This window comes from Atta cephalotes (genome assembly GCF_000143395.1).
Source record: "Atta cephalotes unplaced genomic scaffold scaffold00020, whole genome shotgun sequence".
NCBI classification, from domain to species: domain Eukaryota; kingdom Metazoa; phylum Arthropoda; class Insecta; order Hymenoptera; family Formicidae; genus Atta; species Atta cephalotes.
The window spans coordinates 1,259,066-1,282,356 of NW_012130084.1; the positions used below are offsets into that span (position 1 = coordinate 1,259,066).

Sequence of the window (23,291 nt, forward strand, 5' to 3'; positions counted from 1 at the left end):
GGAGGAGAGAGAGAGAGAGAGAGAGAGAGAGGGTCACTTCTCGAGTTATATACGCTATCAAATGCAAGTCTTCCGCTATATGGTCAACAACCTCTTTACCTCACTCTCCGGCCTTTATCCCGCTTTATAATAATGCAGTCGAGACGGTACCGTTCGCCTTTGGACAATGTAACAGGAGGATAGTGAAGTGTCGCCGATGCCGCGTGACAATAGCGATTGACTATAGGCGATTTCTTCCTCAACAACGCGAGATCTGACACGAACGGTACTTCTTGGGAAACCGGACAATCGGAGTATGATTGACATCCGATGATGATGACGAGCACGATCGATAGCTTCTTTGACGTCTCTTAATCTCTTTCAATGTCTCGCTAATACTAAATTCAGGATACATCATGCGAAGCTTAAAGATTTTTTACTAAATATTCATAAAAAGGCTGCATTGAAATGATAAAGAAGTTAATTTGTAAATGAATGCATTTTTTTAAGTTTTAAATCCCTGTTTTCTTTTAAGAATTTATTACTTCAAGATATTATATACAGAAAATATTGCAGAATGACAGATTAATCTGTACAAAAAACAGAGATTTAACTTAAAAAGTGCATTAATTTACGATGTTAATCATACATGCAGTCTTATTTTTTTTCTATTCTATTTAAAACATTTGATGTTATAATTCACGATGTTAATTCACCATTCTATTACGAATTTTTATAAGAATAATTTTATACTTGTTATCGCGATGCCAAAAATATCTTTACAGTGTGTGAGAAAGTATGATTATAAATATTTATATGGTACTCAAAATTCTCATGCTGGTCCGAGAATGGACTGCGATGAAAACGTTAACGAAATGACTTTATCGTTTCGGTAATTATCATACCGGGAGAATTATCTCTCAAACACGAACGTCTCCATCGCACGCCGCAGCAGCCGAGTAATCCGATAAGCGAATTAAGATTAGTGGCTTCTGATGCGCCGCTAAGTGACGATCGACGTTCGCATATCAACTGGCTGTAGAGACATAGAACGATAAAATCATCCGACAGAATTGATCACCCTCTCTGGTCGTACGAGATATCACTAAAATGTCATATACTCTCATCAAGGGAATTAATCGCCGTATCGCATTTCGTTGTCATTCCCTAATCATGGTAAAGCTGCATAATAAACGTGGATTCGCTGCAGTTAATTATCTATAGCCCCTCATTGTCTGTCGTTCAACTTACGTTTGTATGTGTTTCTTCATCAATTCTCCCACACTCTACTCACTTTTATTTCATAAGAATTGTAAATAAGAATTGATCCTTTTACTATTTATTATTCGTAATTATTTTTATATTATTTACACAAAAGAAATAATTTTGTTAAGGTATCTAAGAATTTTTTTAACTAATTACAGATCTGAAAATAATTTTGTTGAATCAAAATAATCATGTAGAAAACTCAAATGAGCAATGTTGCAATAAGTTTTAACATTCGAGCAATCAGTTTAAAGCTGCCTATATAATTATTATTTTAATAATTCATGAAATTATTTTCAGATATATATATATGTATTTATACTTCTTTATCATTTAGATAAATTTAAATACTTTAGCAAACCGTTCTTTCCATATAGTATTATATTATCTATTTCTGTCTATTCATTATCATGATACGGTCGATATATGTATCTATTATAGTAGATAGCTAAAGTCATTGCTTCAGATTCGACGAACAACGTGAGCATCAACGTTCACGTCGAATCTCACCGCAACATTTCCACCCTTTTTCCCACCGTTTGAACATCGACTTGGACGAGCGAGTCGCTCCGCGTGATCGAGATATTCCACGGTCGAGGCTCCATAATATAGTTTCCGTATTACATAGATTCGCGGATAAACTGATCAAGAGGGAGCCGCATAAGCGAGAGCGGCGATCGAAAAGGCGTGCAACGGTTAACATGGGAAACAAGCATGGTGAATGTCGCTGATGGTCATGGTCGCCGAAGGCGCAGCCGATAGGTACAGGCCCACGAACGTCTGATCTTTTCACCGTGGATACCGATATCGCTGTGCCATCAATAGAAAACCGCCTATGACTTCAACGCGTTCATCTTTGAGAAAGTATAGTCAGCGCTATCCCAATAGCTATCTGAAATATTACTGATATTAGACAGTTAGATTGTATGGAGAACTTCTCGAGGAATGTAAAATGTAAACCAAATCCGTCCTCCTACATCGTATTTTACATTGTTTTGCATTGATTTTCTTTTTCATGGAAATACACGTTTATGATTACTGCTATTTTACGTGACTGATGGTGTAACTCCTTACATCTATTACATACAGTAGCTGCCAAAAGTTTCTGACCAGTAAGTAATTTTATTATGTTCAGATAAAGAATCTTATATAAATGAAGATCTAGTATGGAAATATTTAATATAGTAGTTTTTAAAATTCGAATAAGACATTATTGTACCAATTATAAGATAAAACTTAAATATTCGGTCTCTCTTTCGTTTAAAAAGATAAAACTTAAGTAGTGTACGTATCTTATTTGTATTCAAATTTAATTTTTAATTTTTCTATTCTAATTTAAAAGATAGCTGTTTTAATTCTTAAAAAAATCTCAAAGTTGCGTTATTTAGTTAACTCAAGTGATATGTATATTGGTTGAATTAAGTATTTGTATAAAAGAGTTAGTATCAGAAGAGTACTGTCTCAGATGTATAAATAAATAACTGGTGTCAAGTTACAATCTCATATTGCATTACTTTATTCAGTTCAAGTAATGTGTATTAATTAAATAAGACATGAAACCTAAGTGGTATTATCTTTTATTGAAAAAAAAAAAACTTAAATGATATAATCTATGTATCTATTTGTAAAATACTCTTCCTATTTTAACTTAATTTAATTCTTTAAAATATTATTATTGCACGCAATCGCAACTACAGAGAAAACAGTATAAATAAAAAAATTTAATTCAAATAAAAGATTTAAATAAAAAAAATTTATGCAAAAATATGTAACGTAGATAGAGATCGAAACACAAAATAATACAAAAAATAATTAAACTTATCACGCAAGAATAATAATGAAATAATCAAGCTTATATGTATAAGCGAGAATTGAAAAGTAGATTCCTGTCATCTGAAGATTTTAAACTGACATTGTTTCCCTGATTTTAGAACAACCTATACACGTACATAAATTTTAAATCTCCATGTACATCTCACCATTACTTAATGATACAAAAGAGAATGAGATACAAAAAGTTGTCGGCTTGTTGATAAAAAAATGTTATAAAATCATATCTTGGCTGAATACTTTTGGCAGGTATTGTATTTTATACAACATCATTGAAATATGATTACAATAATGGATGGTTGAACAGGACTTAATATTACACTAAACTCCTACAAAGCTTTCATGATAGTGACTTCGATCCTAGTGCCAATGCTCGCATTGGCACCTAAATCGTCCCGTATGTCACATATGTCAGGTACACGATCTTGCATAAGCGGATCCCGCTGGAGTGCGTCGCGTTCTCACGGGCTCGCTGAATCTGCCGAGCGAGCGATCGTCCGGTCGTGTCACCGAGCACGATCGTCGATCCCGCGGTTTATATTCGGGCCGGATTGCCGGTCGCTACGCGTTTACGACGTCCGTGAAAAAACAGCCGTAAACGCGGCCGCGCATCGTAAAGGTTGCGGCGCACTCGCGTTCTGGACTATTGGTTTCTGTGTGCCGTGTATGGACGACGAGACAGCGGAGGAAAAAGAATCGCACGGCTTGTACTCGCTGAAAGGATACTTTCTCCGTTCCTCTCTTCCTCGCTGGCGAACGTCGTGCACGACGGATTCCATTCTAGCAATCACCGCGCCTTTCGCAGTTATATCCTTTTCGTATATACATATACTTGGACCTCGCTTTCGTCAGTTATGTGTGATCTGTGCTTTCAAATATTATATATTTATATATATAATATGTCTGAGAACAGCTGTACAATAGAAGTTACTTTAAAGTCGTTGTTTTATTGTATATATTTGATTTATATAGTTTCATCCATTTTTTCATTTAGACTCTCATATAAAAGAATAAAAATAATAATAAATTAATAAAAACTTTAAAATATATTGACCGATGGGATTTCATGTCACCCATGCATAATGTCGTTACACTTCATTGACGCCCGACAATAGAGAGAGCGGTAAAACCGTCACGAAATCACGACAGAGTTCTTATGACAGTTGCATGAAATAACGGTAGGACGAAGGGGTCTTTCGTGATTCGGTCATCATAGACGCTTTCTACGAAGTATAACGTGGAATATCATCTCGGCGCAGGTACATGATCGCAAAAGCTAAATGATCATCGCACGAACTCGCCGTGTTCGGCTGAAGTGTCGATTGACAGCGAAAAATAGATACATGGACAACCGTGCAAAATAATGTGAACATCTTTTCCTGTACATTCATGAGACAGCAAGATGCTTTAAAAAGAAAGATTGCAAACAATTTTTTTAGATATGTATATTTGATGATTTTATAATAGTAAAAATTAAAACAGCGTGCTCAATTTTTTAATAACTTATAATATTTATGTGAATTGCACATGAAAAGAACGAAGTAATTATTTTGCTGAAGTATCTAAATTATTATTATTAGATATAGATCTCTCTGAAAATAATTTTATTGAACTATGGAAATAATTAGAAATTTTTAGCACAATGAGCGATGCTGCAAAAAATGCTAGAAGTTTTCTTGTAATCGGTTTAAGGTCCAACATAATTATTTTGATGGTCCAAAAAAATTATCGATTTACATTTAATTAAAATTTTTAATATTTCAGCAAAAATTCTTTATATATATATATATATATATATATATATATATATAAAGTTATAATTTTAGTAATAATACTATTTCTGTATACGCAGACTACAAGTTTGTTTTTCAAATTCAAATTTCAAATTTTTTTCACTGACGATCGTGATGCTTTTATCGATCAAAATGCGAAAGTTTTATCTGAATTGATCATTGGTATTAATATCAGCATTTTATTAATCTATACTGAACTTCATGGTTGTCATATTCTTCATGAATCGTGAAACGGTAATCTCACAACCGACGCAGCCATCCGCGACTGACCAACGTCAATTGCATGAGTCATTTCCATCGACAAGTCGAGTTCTTTTAGGTACTGACGAACGGATTGATTTAGCACAAAGTCTTACCGAGATCGCGATCAGTTTAAATGGCTTTCGATACGATCGTGAGGATTGAACAGCGATAATCGTATCTAATACATTGAAAAATTATTGAATTTTGTTTTTCTATTAAATTCTATTGACTTATCGACGCAGTTAAAAAGATGCTAGAAAAAGCTCACTATGATTTAATAAAATAATTTATGTTTAAAAATAATAGTTACATAAAATATATTAAATAATATATTAATATGTATCGTAAAAAGGTAAAAAGTGAGCCAGTACATGTTTGTTAATGTATAAGAATATCATAGATTCAGAGATAAAATAAAATTACAGACGTTTCGACTCTTATTATTGGGTCATCTTCAATGTAATTTTGAAAAAATTCAATTGTGCAAATTAAAACATATAATGGTCGTTTACTATTTCGTCAATGGATAAAATAAAAAAGTTGTATCTAACTCAAACAATTACATTATCTGCAATATACAATAACATGAAAAATAATAAAAGACTTAAAATAATAATATAATAATTAAAGAACGTGATAAACTTATATATTACATATTGATGGTCAGATAATTTAGAACGTCAACAGACAACTTTTATCTATTGACGAAATAGTAAGCGACTATTATATGTTTTAATTTGCACAATTGAATTTTTTTTAAACCTACATTGAAGATGACCTAATAATAAGCGTCGAAATGTCTGTAATTTATTTTATCTTTGAATATATATTATTCTTACACACCAACACACCTGTGCTGGCTCACATTGGCTTTCTATCTTCCTATGATTTATTCTTTGGAGCCTTCTATCAAGATTGAGTTTTATTAATATGTATGTAAGCAATTTAAGCAGTTTTACAATTATTCTTGTTATTTAGAACTTGTTTATTATATCGCTATCTTTTAAATTGTATAACATAATATTATGCTTTATTTTGAAATTCATTTTAGTCTAAAAAAGTGCAATCTGCACAATTCAATTTGTTAATGCTGACATTATATAAATATCTGCGAAGATTGTTTACATGACTTGATTTAATAAAATCTGAACTTTCTCGTTGTCTAATCTTTTCAGAAAGATCAAAGTTCAAGAATATATATTAAGAGATTTTTCGCATCTCGATATTGCGCTCATTTCATTCCATGTAATCCAGCAAAATGAAACACTTCGGATTATTGTGTATAGTTCTCATCTTGGTTCATTTTAGTACACAAATTCCACAATTTGGTACGTATACATTTATTATAATTTTATTAATTATGTGTACTATTATATATTTATTTTTATTACATAATGTGTCATTTAATAAAAAAGATTTTTTTAAAAGTAGATTGATTACAATGTAGAATTTATATATTATTATATAATACGTAATATAGTATAAAATACACAGATAAAAAATTTCATCATATCATAAGGAAATTATAAATGGATATAATTTCTTTATTAATATTAAAATAAAATTCCTTTTCTGTCTATTTATTCCAGTTATTCATTTTAATTTTTAAAGATTTTTTTACACAACTGTACTTTGTATAGAAATATTAGGTTGTCCGGAAAGTTCGTGCCGATGTTGAAGGAAAATTGAAACGCAGAAAATTTAAATTTTAGTATACATTTATTAAATTATATAAGTTAGTCGGCACGAACTTTCCGGACAACCCAATAACTATCAGAATAATTAATTTTAAATTTAACCTCAGAGTAACAACATTATTTATTTAATAATAAATCAGTAATTTAATCATCAATAATGAAATAAAAAAATCAGGAATATAATCATGGTAGTGATAAAAGCAAACTAGATAGATTTATAAAAATCAAATATTTTACAAACGTGTCATTTATTTATAAAATATAAGCTACATTTCAAATATAAATTCTTAAAAATTTTTGTAAGTGTATCTCAAATGAAATTATTAAACTGTTATAATGTTATCATTTTATATAGTTTAAAATGGAAAAATATAACTTTCGGTTATAAGCTGGCGGGCTGCTGGAAATTAATTGGCAGGTTGCGTGTCACTAACTTATATATTATAATTCAAATATATAAATGTTCATTCAAATATATAAATTAGATATATGTTTTTCCTGTCTAAGAAGAGAGATCTTATATTTTTATAATTAATTATATTATTATTATAATTAATCGAGAACATTTTTATATTTGATTTATAGAAAACAATATTATTTATTAGTATTTATTAGTATTTATTAGTTGATATAATCGATTTATATTCTATAATTATTCAAGTCAGACGGAATTTATAATTATGTTTTTAATATTTTTAGAGAACTGTCCTGAAAATGTTATGCAGTCATTTAATAGCTGCGAATGTTGTAAAATAGAATGTTTCTCAGAAGGGACAGACATTAGAATGGTAGTACTTGCGTAAGTAAGCAATTTGTGAAGTACAGTGCTCTTCAGATATCAAATGTTAATTTTCTATTAATTTTAGATGTCCCTTGTCTTTCATTCTCTGTCCGCCAGGAACACACATAGATAATCATGAAGATAACACAAAAATATATCCAGATTGTTGCGGACATACCATTTGCAAAGAGAAAAATAAAAATGACAGAATAAAAAGAATAAAATGAAGAATAAAAATGCAAGTTGCATACATTACTGCATAATTAAAAAATAATATGCAGAAATATTGTGAAAATGTACAATAATTTCTGATAATCTGATCTTTATTTCTTTACTCAGTTAATTTGATATGAGTAGTATACAAATTTTTTTCGTAAACTTGATAAAAGCAATACATCTATATCTATATGTATATATATTAATAAACAAGCATTGAGAAAAAAATATTTTAATAATAAGAATAAAAAACATCATGTGTGTGTAATTTTAAAATCTTAATTTTTTACTTGGGTTTTGAGAAATAAAAATTCATTATTTCTTATAACAATTGCAGTTGTGTTGAATTCATACTATTTTTCTTCCGAGTGATGCCTTTTCAATAGAAAGGGATTTCAATTGTCAATTTGTTTCGGGGAAAAAGTGACGATTTTATTGCGACTTTATCTTTGATCTCTGAGACATTTCTTAATGGACTAATTATCTAGCGGCATCTTACGATAAACCGACGCGATAGGATGTGCACGGAAACGAGAGGAGGACACGACGAGAAGCAAGGAGATGCCTCTCTAAGTGTCATTTATTTATAAAATATAAGCTACATTTCAAATATAAATTCTTAACAATTTTTGTAAGTGTGTCTTAAATGAAACTGTTAAACTGTTACATATAATGTTACTATTTTGATAGTTTACATAAAATGGAAAAATATAACTTTCGGCTATAAGCCGGCGGACTGCTGATAATTAATTGGCAGGTTGCGTGTCACTAACTTATATATCATAATTCAAATACATAAATGTTAAATATATATGTTTCTCCTGTCTAAGAAGAGAGATCTTATATTTTTATAATTAATTATATTATTATTGTAATTAATCGAGAACATTTTTATATTTGATTTATATTCTATAATTATTCAAGTCATACGAAATTTATAATTATTATGTTGTTATAATTATTATGTATGTTATGTATTAATATTTTTAGGAAGCTGTCCTGAAAATGTTGTGGAGACATTTAATAGCTACAAATGTTGTAGTAAGAATGATTCTCAGAATAGAAACGTTATAATAGATTGTCTCTCAGAAGGGACAGACATTAGAATGGTAGTACTTGTGTAAGTAAGCAATTTGTGAAGTACAGTGCTCTTCAGAGATCAGATGTTAATTTTCTATTAATTTTAGATGTCGCTCATCTTACATTCTCTGTCGGGCAGGAATATCATTAAGATAACACAAAAGTATATCCAGATTGTTACGGACATACCATTTGCAAAGAGAAATAAAAATATAAGTTGTATACATTACTGCATAATTAAAAAATAATATGCAGAAATATCGTGAAAATGTACAATAATTTTCTGATAATCTGATCTTATTTCTTTAATCAGTTAATTTGATATGAGTAGTATACAAATGAGATTTTTTTCATAAACTTGATAAAAGCAATACATCTATATCTATATATGTATATATCTATATATTAATAAACAAGTATTGAGAAAAAAAATTCTGCGCGAGTTAGAAATTTCATGGAGTTTCATCCCGCCTAATGCACTCCATTTTGGTTTATGGGAGATAGCTGTAAAATCTGCCAAATACCACATGACTCGGATCGTGGGCAAGATTCATTTGACCTTCGAGGAAATGCAAACGACCCTCTGTGAAATTGAGGCGATCCTCAATTCGCGTCCCCTCTTACCATTAAGCGCCGACCCTAACGACCTAGCGTACCTAAGTCCGCGACATTTCTTGGTTGGCACGATTTTGAATGGTCTTCCTTGTGTTGACTTGAGCGATGTCAACGAAAATAGACTGCTACGGTGGCAACGCGTAGAGCAAATCCGGCAGCATTTTTGGCGCAGGTGCAGTAATGAATATCTTCATTCCCTACAAGCCCGAACCAAATGGATGGTTAACAAGGGAACTCAGCTGTCAACTAATCAATTTGTGCTCATAAAGCAGCCGAAGCTTCAGTGGGCAACGGATCCAGGAGGTTCATCCTGATCCCGACGGCATCGCACGCACCGCAACTGTCAAGACTATCAAGAGTTCCTATGTGAGGCCACTATCTAAACTATCAATATTACCAATTGAAGCCTAGTCTATGCGTTATCAAACATTTAAGTTTAAGTGTCTTTAGCTGTTACCTTCTAATTACATCGTATCTCACGCAAGCTTCTCTTTATCTTCAAATAAGAATGACTTATTTGAATTATGGACCGTTTATTTTGAAAATGGTGCAAGTCCGTTTTCCTTTGTTTCGAGAAACTTAAAGCATATCTCAGTCAATTAAAAAATATAGGTTAATTATGTCAAGTCTGGCAATGTTTCTATTAATTTATCAATATGTAATTTGATTATATAAATTTGTTTTAGGCAAAGTTAACTAAAATAATTATTTTTTTTATATTTACGGGCTGCAAATGGACTTACTCTCATAATTAGTCAATTGTAAAAATCATTTAATTTCTGTTATGAAAAATTAAATATCACTTAAAATATATTTCGTATTAATTCAATTTTGTTTATAAATAATAAAAATAATAAAATAGGAGTAGTATTTTTTATTTTGAACGTTAATTATATTGATATATTGTTAAACATAAGATATAGATATTATTTATTTATGTTCTTCATGTGGCAGTGTTTTAAAATACTCATGATGCACAGGAGGTATATAAGGTAATAACTGCTCCATATCCTTATATTTTTATATATAATATAACAGGCCTGGCATCGTGATACAAAGGCGCCAGGGTGATTTTTTCAAATTTTGGCGGTCTTTCCCGTAGATGATAACAGAGGTGATAAATTCAAACTCTTAAATTCTGTGTCCTCCATTGATGTTTTATATAAAATAGTATATGGTGCACTTTTGCAAAACCTCAACATATTTTCAGCCAATTTACTTGTTCTCCATTAGTGTTTCTTCTTACGTGTTTTTTAATTGCGTTTTGTAGATTTTTTGAAAACGAAATTCTCTCGTTTCATTTCGTGTAAAATAAATTTATTATATTGTCTAGATGATTTTATAACATCACAATAATCCTGTGGTACAGGAAATTCTTTTTTAATGCCATTTCTACCAAAATCTGCATTTGGAAGATACAAAAGCCTAAAAATTTATGATCAATTACTTCAATGTTATTTTTCAAAGACTAGACAACCCATCATCAATTTGTAAATTTCAATTTTACCCAGTACACATATCACTATATGCAATAACATGACTTTTCGTTACATTTTGTAAATGTCTCGAACAGCAAGAAGCTATTTCCTGCGATCCCCTGGAAGCAGTAGTTTCGTCCCACACGTACATATTAACTTTATTGTCGTGGAAATTATGAAATCCCTCGTTTAAAACATTATATACATATTTCGCTTATAATGCGATTGAAACAGATAATTTTGGATAGAGTAAGGCTTTTTGTAAATCGAAAGAAAAGGCAAAATATTTTTTGATACCAGAATTTTATCTTCTTGTAATGCTTTTCTTGCTAATTCAGCATTTTTCAAGTGAACATCATGACTTTGTACAAGAGTCGTTTTTTCTTCGTTATCAGTTGTTGTCTGAATTTTCATGTCCAAGAAATCGCATCTTGCACAGATATCTTTACGTGACAAATAGAAATGTAATTTGAAATCTTGTTTAAAGATTTTCCTGTATGTCCATTCATTAACTGAACTTAAGTTATTTTCCTTACATTTTTTAAGTACAAATTAAACATTTTTCTTATGTTTAATTCAGGATTCAGAAACATTCGTTCTGGATTTTGGGATCGAGTATAATGACTTTCAAATGCCGGAAAATTTTTTATGTGTTCTATCACTATATTCGTCAGTAGTTCACTAGTTCTTCTGCAAGAGCCATCTTTTTATCCAAGCATGTCTTTCGGAATATTATCATGCGCTTTTAAGACACGATCAATTCATCCAGTAGATATATTGAAAGTATTAATGAAAAACTTCTTACATACTAAAATGTTTCCACGAGAAGTGACCAAGTGAAATTTATAAGCATAAGTCCTCAAAGTGCCCGAACAATTTCTTGGCCTTCTTCTATTTATAGTTTTACGTTCAACATTACAATAGAGAAATACATTTTGCTTATTAAAATCACTTATATTCCAGAATTGATCCAAAATTGCTTTACGTTCTGATTCATTAACACGTTCTATATTTCTTCGAACAGTTACAATTTTTAGATTCAAATTTTTTTGCTGGAATGAATTTTCCTTTCTTTGTATAATACTCTTATTCGTTTCGCTTAATTTTGTTTATTCGTTGCGTATATTTTCCTTTATTTTCTTTTGCAGAATCGAAGTTGTCAGTAACAATATCCTCATCTGATGAAGATTCTATTTTTATAATTCTTCTTCTCTTTTTATGTCTCATTAATTTGTTTTTCATAGTGGAATTATCATCCTTATCATCGTCTAAGATTATTCTTTTGTTTATATTCATGGGTTTTATTTCTGTGTGAATTTATTTAAAATAAAATAAAATAAATATTTTCAATTGTCATAAAATAATATTGATTTACTATTTCTTCTTACCTATAGCACTAATTGATGTTAATATGAAATTACCCATTTTTGAAAGAAAATAAAATAAGTAATAACTTTCGAAACGTGAAATAAAACAAATGTAGCCACCAGTAGCCACTGATCCCGCCACCTATCTATGGAAATTGGACTTACACCACTTTCATAATCAATACACCAATTTCATAATCATACGCAATTCTTATACCGGCCAATTTTAAATTGAACAAAGCATTGGCATTTTTTAAGATATTAAATATTAATGTTATAAATAAAAAGTTTACACTGAATTAAGGATAAATTACGTTATATCTCATTTTTTTTTAAATGGACTTACCACTTTCAAAATAAACGGTCCATATTGTTTTTCACTTATTATATTGCTTGCGTACTAAGATGTTAATCCTTGTTGATTTTCAGTGCAAAACTAAATATGATATTAAATCGCATTAGAGCAATTCGCGTTTATGTTACGCTAACGAACTCATGCTTGTATGTCACATTGAAAATCAACTCTTTCAAGGCGGGCGGCATGTTCGGTACCCCTATTGTTTACGGCGTCTAGTCATATCGTCTAATTTCATCGATAAAGAATCGATCAATCCGCTGAGAAGATGTCGATTGTTAAGCTACGCATGCGTCATGCGTAATCAATCAAAAAACTATCAGATCATTATGGCCGCTACTGTCTCGTCGACCGCACGCCTCGTGGACAAGGACTACCGCTAAGATCCTTTCCGCATCCATTGTAAAACACGTTCGCCCGCATTTGAAGTCTATTCAATAAAAATTTGGAAAGCAGAGAAATAATTGCTCGAAGCCATTATACCGCGGGAAACGCTTGGATGATGATCGCACGCGCGCATTACAAATCCATCGTGCACGCCGCAAGATCGCCAACAGCATGAGCCATTTCCATCGACGAGTTCTTTTAGATACTGACGAACGGATTGATTTAGCACAAAGTCTTACCGATCGGTTTAAATGGCTTTTGATACAAAATTATTGAATTTTGTTTTTCTATTGTGTTAAATTCTATCGACTTATCGATTTATCGACAAACGCAGTTAAAAAGATGTTAGAAAAAGCTCACTATGATTTAATAAAATAATTTATGTTTAAAAATAATAGTTACATAAAATATATTAAATAATACATTAATATGTATCATAAGAAGGTAAAAAGCCAATGTGAGCCAGCACAGGTTGTTAGTGTATAAGAATATCATATATTCAGAGATAAAATAAAATTACAGACGTTTCGACTCTTATTATTGGGTCATCTTCAATGTAGTTTTGAAAAAATTCAATTGTGCAAATTAAAACATATAATGGTTGCTTACTATTTCGTCAAATAGATAAAATATAAAAGTTGTATCTAACTGAATATTCAAACAATTACATTATCTGCAATAGACAATAACATGAAAAATAATAAAAGACTTAAAATACTAATATTCATTAAAGAGTTGGATAAACTATCATTACATATTGATGGAAATGTTGGATTCTCAATATTGTACCAATGAGTTTTTTTAAGAAGAATGATTTTTTCAAGTTTTATAATTAATATGCATATGTTGTTATTATAACTTGTTTGAAATTCTGTTTCTTTTTATTTATTGTATTATTTTTCTCCGCTTAGGAACGACAATTTCGTTTTGATCTCTTCACACACTTTCGAAATATCTTACTGTACATTCTAAATTATCCGACCATCATCAATATGTAATATATAAGTTTATCAAGCTCTTTAATTATTGTATTATTATTTTAAGTCTTTTATTATTTTTCATGTTATTGTATATTGCAATGTAATTGTTTGAGTATTCCATTACATACAATAGACAACTTTTATATTTTATCTATTGATGAAATAGTAAGTGACCATTATACGTTTTAATTTGCACAATTGAATTTTTTTTAAATCTACATTGAAGATGACCTAATAATAAGGGTCGAAATATTTGTAATTTTATTTCATCTTTGAATATATATTATTCTTGCACACCAACAACTTATGGCTCACATTGGTTTTCTATCTTCCTATGATTTATTCTTTGGAGCCTTCTATCAAGATTGAGTTTTATTAATATATATGTAAGCAATTTAAGCAGTTTTACAATTATTCTTGTTATTTAGAACTTGTTTATTATATCGCTATCTTTTAAATTGCATAACATAATTATGCTTTATTTTAAAATTCATTTTAGTCTACAAAAAGTGCTGTCTGCACAATTCACATCTGTTAATGCTGACATTGTATACAATAATTATCTGCGATGATTGTTTACATGTGATTTGATTTAATAAAATCTGAACTTTCTCGTTATCTAATCTATTCAGAAAGATCAAAGTTCAAGAAAATAGATATATATTAAGAGATGTTCTTGCATCTCGATATTGCGCTCATCTCATTCCACGTAATCCAGCAAGATGAAACACTTCGGATTATTGTGTATATTTCTCATCTTGGTTCATTTTAGTACACAAATTCCACAATTTGGTACGTATACATTTATTATAATTTTATTAATTATGTGTACTATTATATATTTATTTTTATTACATAATGTGTCATTTAATAAAAAAGATTTTTTTAAAAGTAGATTGATTACAATGTAGAATTTATATATTATTATATAATACGTAATATAGTATAAAATACACAGATAAAAAATTTCATCATATCATAAGGAATTGTAAATGTATATAATTTCTTTATTAATATTAAAATAAATTTCTTTATCTGTCTATTCATTGCAGTTATTCATTTTAATCGTTTTCAACTATACTTTGTATAGAAATAATTATCAGACTAATTAATTTTGAATTTAACCTCAGAATCAACAAAATGATTTATTTAATAATAAATCAGTAATTTAATCATCAATAATGAAATAAAAAATCAGGAATATAATCAAGGTAATAATAAAAGCAAGCTAGATAGATTTATAAAAATCAAATATTTTACAAACATGTCATTTATTTATAAAATATAAGCTATATTTCAAATATGAATTCTTAAAAATTTTTGTAAGTGTGTCTCAAATGAAACTGTTAAACTGTTACATATAATGTTATCATTTTGATAGTTTATATAAAATGGAAAAATATAACTTTCGGTTATAAGTCGGCGAGCTGCTGGAAATTAATTGGCAGGTTGTGTGTCACTAACTTATATATCATAATTCAAATACATAAATGTTAGATATATATGTTTCTCCTGTCTAAGGAGAGAGATCTTATATTTTTATAATTAATTATATTATTATTGTAATTAATCGAGAACATTTTTATATTTGATTTATAAAAAACAATATCGTATTTATTAGTTGATATAATCGATTTATATTCTATAATTATTCATATGGAATTTATAATTATGTTTTTAATATTTTTAGAGAATTGTTCTGAAAATGTTACGAAGTCATTTAATAGCTGCGAATGTTGTAAAGTAGAATGTTCCTCAGAAGGGACAAACATTCAAATGAAAGCACTTGCGTAAGTAAGCAATTTGTGAAGTACAGTGCTCTTCAGAGATCAGATGTTAATTTTCTATTAATTTTAGATGTCCCCTGTCTTACATTCTCTGTCCGCCAGGAACACACATGGAAAGTCATGAAGATAACACAAAAGTATATCCAGATTGTTGCGGACATACTATTTGCAAAGAGAAATAAAAATGCAAGTATACATTACTGCATAATTAAAAAATAATATGCAGAAATATCGTGAAAATGTACAACAATTTTCTGATCTTTATTTTTTTAATCGTTAATTTGATATGAGTAGTACATAAATGAGATTTTTTTCGTAAACTTGATAAAAGCAATACATCTATATCTATATGTATATGTCTATATATTAATAAACAAGCATTGAGAAAAAAATATTTTAATAGTAAGAATAAAAAACATCATGTGTAAGTTCAAAATCTTGGTTTTTTTTACTTGGGTTTTGAGAAATAAAAATTCATTATTTCTTATAACAATCGCAGTAGTAGTATGAAAAATTCATACTATTACTTTTTCTTGCGAGTGATACCTTTTCGATAGGAAGGGATTTCAATTGCCAGTTTGTCCCAGGAAAAAGTAACGATTTTATTGCTATTTTACCTTCGATCTCTGAGACATTTCTTAATGGACTAATTATCTAGCGGCATCTCACGATAAACCGACGCGATAGGATGTGCACGGAAATGAGAGAAGGAGGACACGATGAGAAGCAAGGAGATACCTCTCTAGTTACGGTTCTGTCATTACTGTTGAATCGCAGCAATGAAACGACGGCGCCCGGCATGTCCGTCTCGCATCGCTCGATTCAAACGTCGAGATACAAGAGCCATCCGCTATCCTGTTTCACCTTTCTTCTCCTGTTCTCTCTCTCTCTCTCTCTCTCTCTCTCTCTCTCTCTCTTCCTTTTCCTCGTATTGCCCGTTTTCTCATTTCTCTCTTTCTCTCTCTCTTTCTCTTCCTCTTTTCGCGCTTCTCTTTTCCACGTAAAATAGATTCAGTTCAAAATTATTCGCTGCGGCTCTCTCTCGCTCCTTCTTTCTTTCTTTCGTTCTCTCTTTGTCCCCCTTCATCCCTGCCGCATGTGGTTTTATCGCTTCGGGAAATCGACTTGCGGACTCGGCACTAAATTACCGGGTGGCACCATGTACGCGACCGTGATAGACGCGCCAACACCTAACGCCAGTCACGCCGGGCCTCACCATTGTGACGCGTTATCCAGCAGTGGTCGTGGCCGCAAAGTGCAGCGACTCTGCCTCGCGCGGATTACGGCGATTTCGCGAGATCGGATACCGGTAACAAACCATGCATCGCCGAGAATCGTGCATCGAGATCCACCGTGGAACGCTTCCAGATCTCGTGCGCGCGCTTATCGCGCGTTCTCCTTGCGAGCGTTCTCCACCTTGTTCCTAATCTAGAAATTCGCTTTTGAGAAGAGCTCGCGTTACTACGTTCGAGATAACGATATAGTTTACGCCTATAAACAGACGATATGCTAATATCCTTGTGATTTTAGAAACTTATTACAGGTAGTGAGTTAAGTCCTCCTTGACTATTAGAGAATTAATTTAACATTATTAAATAAATAGCACGATGACCTTTAACTATGTCTTATAAAGCATTAACAATTTTTTCTGATCACTTGTTTTTATATTGAACAGAAAAAGAAGAATTACATTTGATATTCTCTCACAAGAAATGCGAAAAAGATCCAGAAGTATTTAACCTTTTATTTTACATTGTTAAAGCTGAATTGTTCTACCAGTTTGATAAACTTCAGCTCACTGTCTTATAACTCTCTTATGTTTCTATTCTTTTATTTTTGCTTATTTAATAGATAAATTATCATATAGTTTATCTGAAGATGAAATAACAGTATATCTTATATTTATAATGTCACATTATACTCAATTTGAGTTATTTTTTTGTATTTCTATAGATCATTACTATTTTTATAAGTCTACTCCTACTCAACATGTCGTTAATCTGAAACAATGGAATTAAACAATTTAACTTGGGAAAATATATTAAATTTGACTCAAATTCAGTTTATTATCATATTAAAGCATAAAATAGATGTTATTTAGGTCAAAACTACTACATAGAAATGAATTGATTTACATTTTGATACATATGGAAGTTAAAAATAATAATATGTCATATATAATTCAAAAGGTTGAGTTACTCCATTGTTCCTTTGATATCCAACAGTGTAGTTCAATGTTAAATCCGATTTCAGTCATTTATAAATTTCACGTATATTATCGCGGAACCAGGAACAAGAGGATAACTCGAAAGGATTACGCGACACGCTCTCGAATGAACCGTCTATCAATCATTCCGCGACAAACGGCAGATATTCTATGAAGTACCCAATGACGGTATCTCTCCGCCTTCGTAGACAGGGACTCGTACGTCGCGAATCGAGCGTAACTGCATAATCCACGCTCGTAAAACGCGTTATTATGGCCGCTGGGCATACTCGCGCAAACCGGACTCGCGTTGCATCACAGCCGTCGTCGCAGTATTTCCCGTCAGCGCGGCGTCGCGTCGTCTAGTCGAGAGGCTCGACTTATGCTAACGAGGCTCGCGAGTCGCGAGCACCGATTGTCAATGATTTAAAAATAAGCGTAACAGGCCGCGGCGAGTGTATTATTAAGCGGCGAGAGCCCGCGCGCGGTCACCCGGTACCTTAATTCCCAGCTACAACGTCGCGATCGACGAGCATCCCCTCGAGGCACCTCGCACGCCCCGCGGGTCAAGGCAAGCCGGGCGTGCGTGGATGCGTGCATGTGCGTGCAATGGCGCCGGGACAGGTGGACAGGATAACGAACCGGGATAATGAATTTCATCGTCGAACTACTTCAACAAAAATACACGCCTTCGGAAAATATTGTGTCAAATATTTGTGAAAGTCATGTCAGCTATAAAAAAAAGAACAGATATTGAGTAACGTTATAATTGTACGTTATTGAACTTTGCCCGCTTTGAAATGGTAAACTCTTTAAAAGTGTATTGATTCGTTAAATGTTATCGTTTTCTCTGACCTGAGATGTAATTTTCTTATATGCTATATCATTATAAATAGTATAACGTATCTAGAAAATGCCATTAAATATTATTAGAAAAAGGTGAAAAAAATGAGAATACTAGTCTTTACAGAATTAGAAAGAAATATAATCGGCACTTTCATATTTATATCCATTAAATATTACAAATATGATATTTTCCTACTTAATTGCAATCTTTTCTTACTTCAATAGATTTTACGTCTCTTTTGAGTGTTATTCTGAAAAAATACTTTAGATCAATTTGATAAATTTATAATATATTTGAGATTAGACTCTATTAAAGTAAAGAAATAAAAATTACAAAGTTCCTAGTCTTAACCTGAATCTTCTATGAAAGAAGCATCGTATTTTTTTCTAATCACATATCATCAGTCATGTACCGAAAGCCATTCGCATTCTTTCGACTCCTATTGAGAATGACATAATTGACCATAGACAATCAGCCTATCCATCTATACTCTATACCATACATTCGACACGGTAGGCATTCGACTAAGCCTTTCATCGACTCGATCCGGATTCTCGATCTCTCCAATTCTATCGGCCGATAACGTTAGCGTGCGCGCCAATGCACACGGCACGTCCGTGTCGTGTCCGTGTCGCGACAGGCGGACATGTACGACGATTGCGTATGGGATTCCACGTGGGGACCTACGTACCACCTACACACGCCGTACATAGCAGCCACTTGACAGCTGTCACCTTCCACGCGGCCTCGACAAGACGCGCGGCGACTCTCTCGTCGGTGATTCATGCGCCACCGGGGGGCACGAGGATCCGGCGACCTCCTGTCAAGGATTCCATCGTCGCATACTCGCATATCGCGCGCAGTGAGACATAGGTGACATCGCCGACCGACGAGATTTTAATCGCGGACACCATGGTGCGTGGAGAGCTTGGGCTTCGAGACGGTCGATTTCGAAGTCGATTTGAATCACGCAAGTCCGATATGTGACCGTTGCGTTCGTCATGTACCTACTTCTTGCGCAGGAGTTTAATCCTGACGGCGGCTCGTAGGGTGAAATCATGTTGAGGAACAAAAGAATACAAGACTTCGTATTACATTGTATTATAATTCAAGGTAAAAAAGAAACATCAGGTATGTACATGGTCTTATTAAATATTATGACGAATTATATATAAGCAGAATTTCGCCAATTATACACGTTCGGTTCTTTCATTTAAAAATCTTTTATTTCGCATGAATATAGATAAGAAAGTATTAACAAAATGTATTTTTTATAGACGCTAAAAAAAGCATATGGATTCTTGGGACCGATTAAAGTTTTTTGTTGTTAGTTTTTTAGAAGAGATTAATAAGTTTTCTAATTATTGCAACATTTGAACTTAGTATAAATATAATACAATAATTAGCTTACATGAACGGAACAATTGTGAAAAATTAAATTGTTCCAAATTTATTACACTATTTAAAAATTAGGAAAATGATCACACTAGACCTATATGTCCCAATTACGGGTTAAAGTTAATAATAATAACCGATTTTCTTTTTTTTTCTTGTAGAAATAGGATATAAAAATATTTTTTAATGTTTTAATTATATTCAAACAGAATTTTAATTTTTTTATTTTAATAGGTTTTAAGAAATATTGACCATTTATATCTTATGATTCTTTTCCGATCCTTTATTATACAATTAATGAGCTGTAGTCTCGAGTGAATTTTCATAATTAACAAATACCCAAAAATTATTAAGTAATTCTCTCTCTTACATATACTTTAATATTTTTAGAAAGAATTTGTAAGACTGCATCTTTTTTTTAAATAACAAATAAATAATTTTTTTTAAATTGTATATAAATATTATAACTAATTACTTGATGCTTTTAATTTTTGGAAGAAATATACAAAATACCTAAGACCTAATCGTATGTAGTAAGGTTATTATCATATATTAAACATAAATTTAGTACATCATGACGCATTGCTTCCAATCGACTACTCGGATCTTCAGTTATTTTGATCGAGGTCCGATCTGTCGACGAAATCGGCGGGATCAGAATCAAAGCTGCTTCCCGCGATCGCTCTGCGCGAATTCAGTCCGGCGTGACTCGCCTGGGCGGCGGCGCATTAAAATCGCCAATACAATTGACTCGCCATCAACTTGTCGGCGGAAGACATGCCGCGAGGGAAGAAGGTGAAAAGGTGAGAATATGACCTCGCGACGGTACCTTGACGGTACATACTACATGCGTACGTATGTAGAAACATGGAGATGTACATCGTTGTCGTCGTTGGCAGCGTCGGCTGGGCCTTCGTCAGCTAATGGAATTACTTTAACGCAATGACACAGCGATTACATAATTGCGGGGTTCTCCTCGAGAGCCGTCCGCTCTCGTTCACTCCGAGTCGGGAGTCGGGAGAGAGCGGCCAGACCCACATTACCGTACATCCGTGTCCGTAGCCTCATCTCGCTCCTTCTCGCATCTACTTTCGTGCCGTAGCGCGTAGCACCTCTCTTTCTCTTCTTTCGTTCGGCTTCGGCGCGAGCGAACGCGCGCGCGTTCCGCCCCGACTCGTCGATTATCCTCGGGAGACAAATGACGCGGCCGCCAAAGAGTAATGAGCGCGAACGAGGCTGCCGGCGAGCACGCCTCGTCAAGCATTTCGCGCGCGTCCGCTCGTTGCTTTCGTTGTTTTCGCGATTCATGGCGCCTTCACTCCGAGATGTAGGTGTAATACCTCTGTGTACAAACTCCGCCAAATTTTCACGGTGAAATAATCGCAACTTTGCAAGGATTATAACAGCTTCTCGATATTTACAATATCTTTATGTCAATATCTTTGCTGTAAATCTTTTAGTTTGATTATTTTTCTTTATAGTGTTGTTTTAAGATGCTAGTAGTGTTATTATCAAATCGACGATTAATTTAATTTTAATAAGATTATTAGGTCTGTTTGTGTTGTTTGACTTTTTGCACACCCAGCATCTTCGCTTTCTCTCTTTTTAATACCCGACATATATATTTATTTTATTTTTAAGTGCAAAAATTTTTATGTATTTCAAGCAACGTGAACAGACATATTATTTTAGTTCATGATTACGTTGCAAATTCAGTAATCGGTACGTAGTTTAACTGAATCATGTAATTATTGAGTAACTGAAAGATGTATTTTTAAATTTACATAGGAATATTATAATATTAGACCAATATCTAACCATTTATAGCTTTCTTGTTTGTTTTAGTGGTTCTTTTAGTTTTCTTACTTATTTTATTTATTAATTGATTACCGTCATTTATTGAAAATTTATAAAGATGAATTACTTTAAGCATAATGATTAAATGTTTATAAAAATTTCTAGAGTTAGTGTTAGATATTACTAGATATTATTATTAGATATTACTAGAATTTATTATAAATTTTTTTGTTATATGTTATTACAATGATATAATTGTAATTCCTTAGCTGTCAAATTTAAATTGAATAAATACTTTAATACTTACTTTATTAGATTCCATAATTAAAGCAATAAATTAAATTTATTAAATCAAGAAAGTTGATATGATCGCAGAGTCAAACTTTACAATAATACACATACATATATAATTAAAAAATTTTATAGTAACATCTAAGTAACTTCATAAACTTTTGCAAATATCTAAGGTACATTTATATTAATAACAATGATAACAATAATAAGATACTCTCATAGAGACAATAAAATTAAAAATGATATAAATAATAAATGTATTTCAACAATAAAAAAAAACAAGAAGCAGAATCTTTGGTATTACCAATAACAAAATGTTATTTATATAAATAAATGAGTTCCTAAATAAAGGCATTTATAGATGATTGTATGATTTAAATGTTATTGCTTTACGTTAGCATTTAAAATCTATATTTTTCGATTTTTCATAATTGATAAAGTATCATATTCAATTCCTCTCAGGCATTACATATATATATAGATAGACTCTATGTAATTAATGTAATTAATGGAAGAATAAATCTTTCAAACATAAAAATAAATAAAAAAAAGTATATAAAATAGTATGTTCAGATATGTCCAATGATTTTTCGTGTCTTGCTCGTAGCAAAAGTTAATGAGGTACGAGAAACCGGATTTCTAGATATCCGTACGGAGGTACGGATCTTAACGTTATACGACATTCACAGTCGTGTAACTCGCGCCAAGTAGCGACGTAATAAGGTCGATAAAACGGTGGACACGAGAGTGGTCGAAGGTAAAGGACTCGGCGTGACGTTGGTCGTATCTGGGAACGAGTGCCGCATCTACGTTTACATATGGCGACATCGAAAGCCGTGAGACCATCATTGCTAAAGTTATCCTTAGCTTCACGAATCTCTCTTTCTCTCTCTCTCTC

At 31.9% G+C, this 23,291-nt stretch overlaps 1 protein-coding gene across 1 annotated transcript; it reads left to right on the top strand.

Annotated features, from left to right (window-relative positions):
- The first annotated feature begins 6,361 nt into the window (after positions 1-6,361).
- LOC105619251 lies at positions 6,362-8,033 on the top strand. The gene is made up of 3 exons (XM_012200775.1): positions 6,362-6,439; positions 7,508-7,607; positions 7,675-8,033. The coding sequence occupies exons 1-3, from the start codon at positions 6,370-6,372 to the stop codon at positions 7,814-7,816; spliced, it is 312 nt and encodes a 103-aa protein (XP_012056165.1). The 5' UTR covers positions 6,362-6,369; the 3' UTR covers positions 7,817-8,033.
- The last annotated feature ends 15,258 nt before the right edge of the window (positions 8,034-23,291 follow it).

What these genes read in the sequence shown, in the direction of transcription:
- LOC105619251 (XM_012200775.1), top strand. Translation starts at nt 6,370, where the DNA reads ATGAAACACTTCGGATTATTGTGTATAGTTCTCATCTTGGTTCATTTT. An exon ending in TACACAAATTCCACAATTTG is followed by an intron (nt 6,440 to 7,507) that starts GTACGTATACAT and finishes TAATATTTTTAG; the next exon opens with AGAACTGTCCTGAAAATGTT. An exon ending in ATTAGAATGGTAGTACTTGC is followed by an intron (nt 7,608 to 7,674) that starts GTAAGTAAGCAA and finishes TATTAATTTTAG; the next exon opens with ATGTCCCTTGTCTTTCATTC.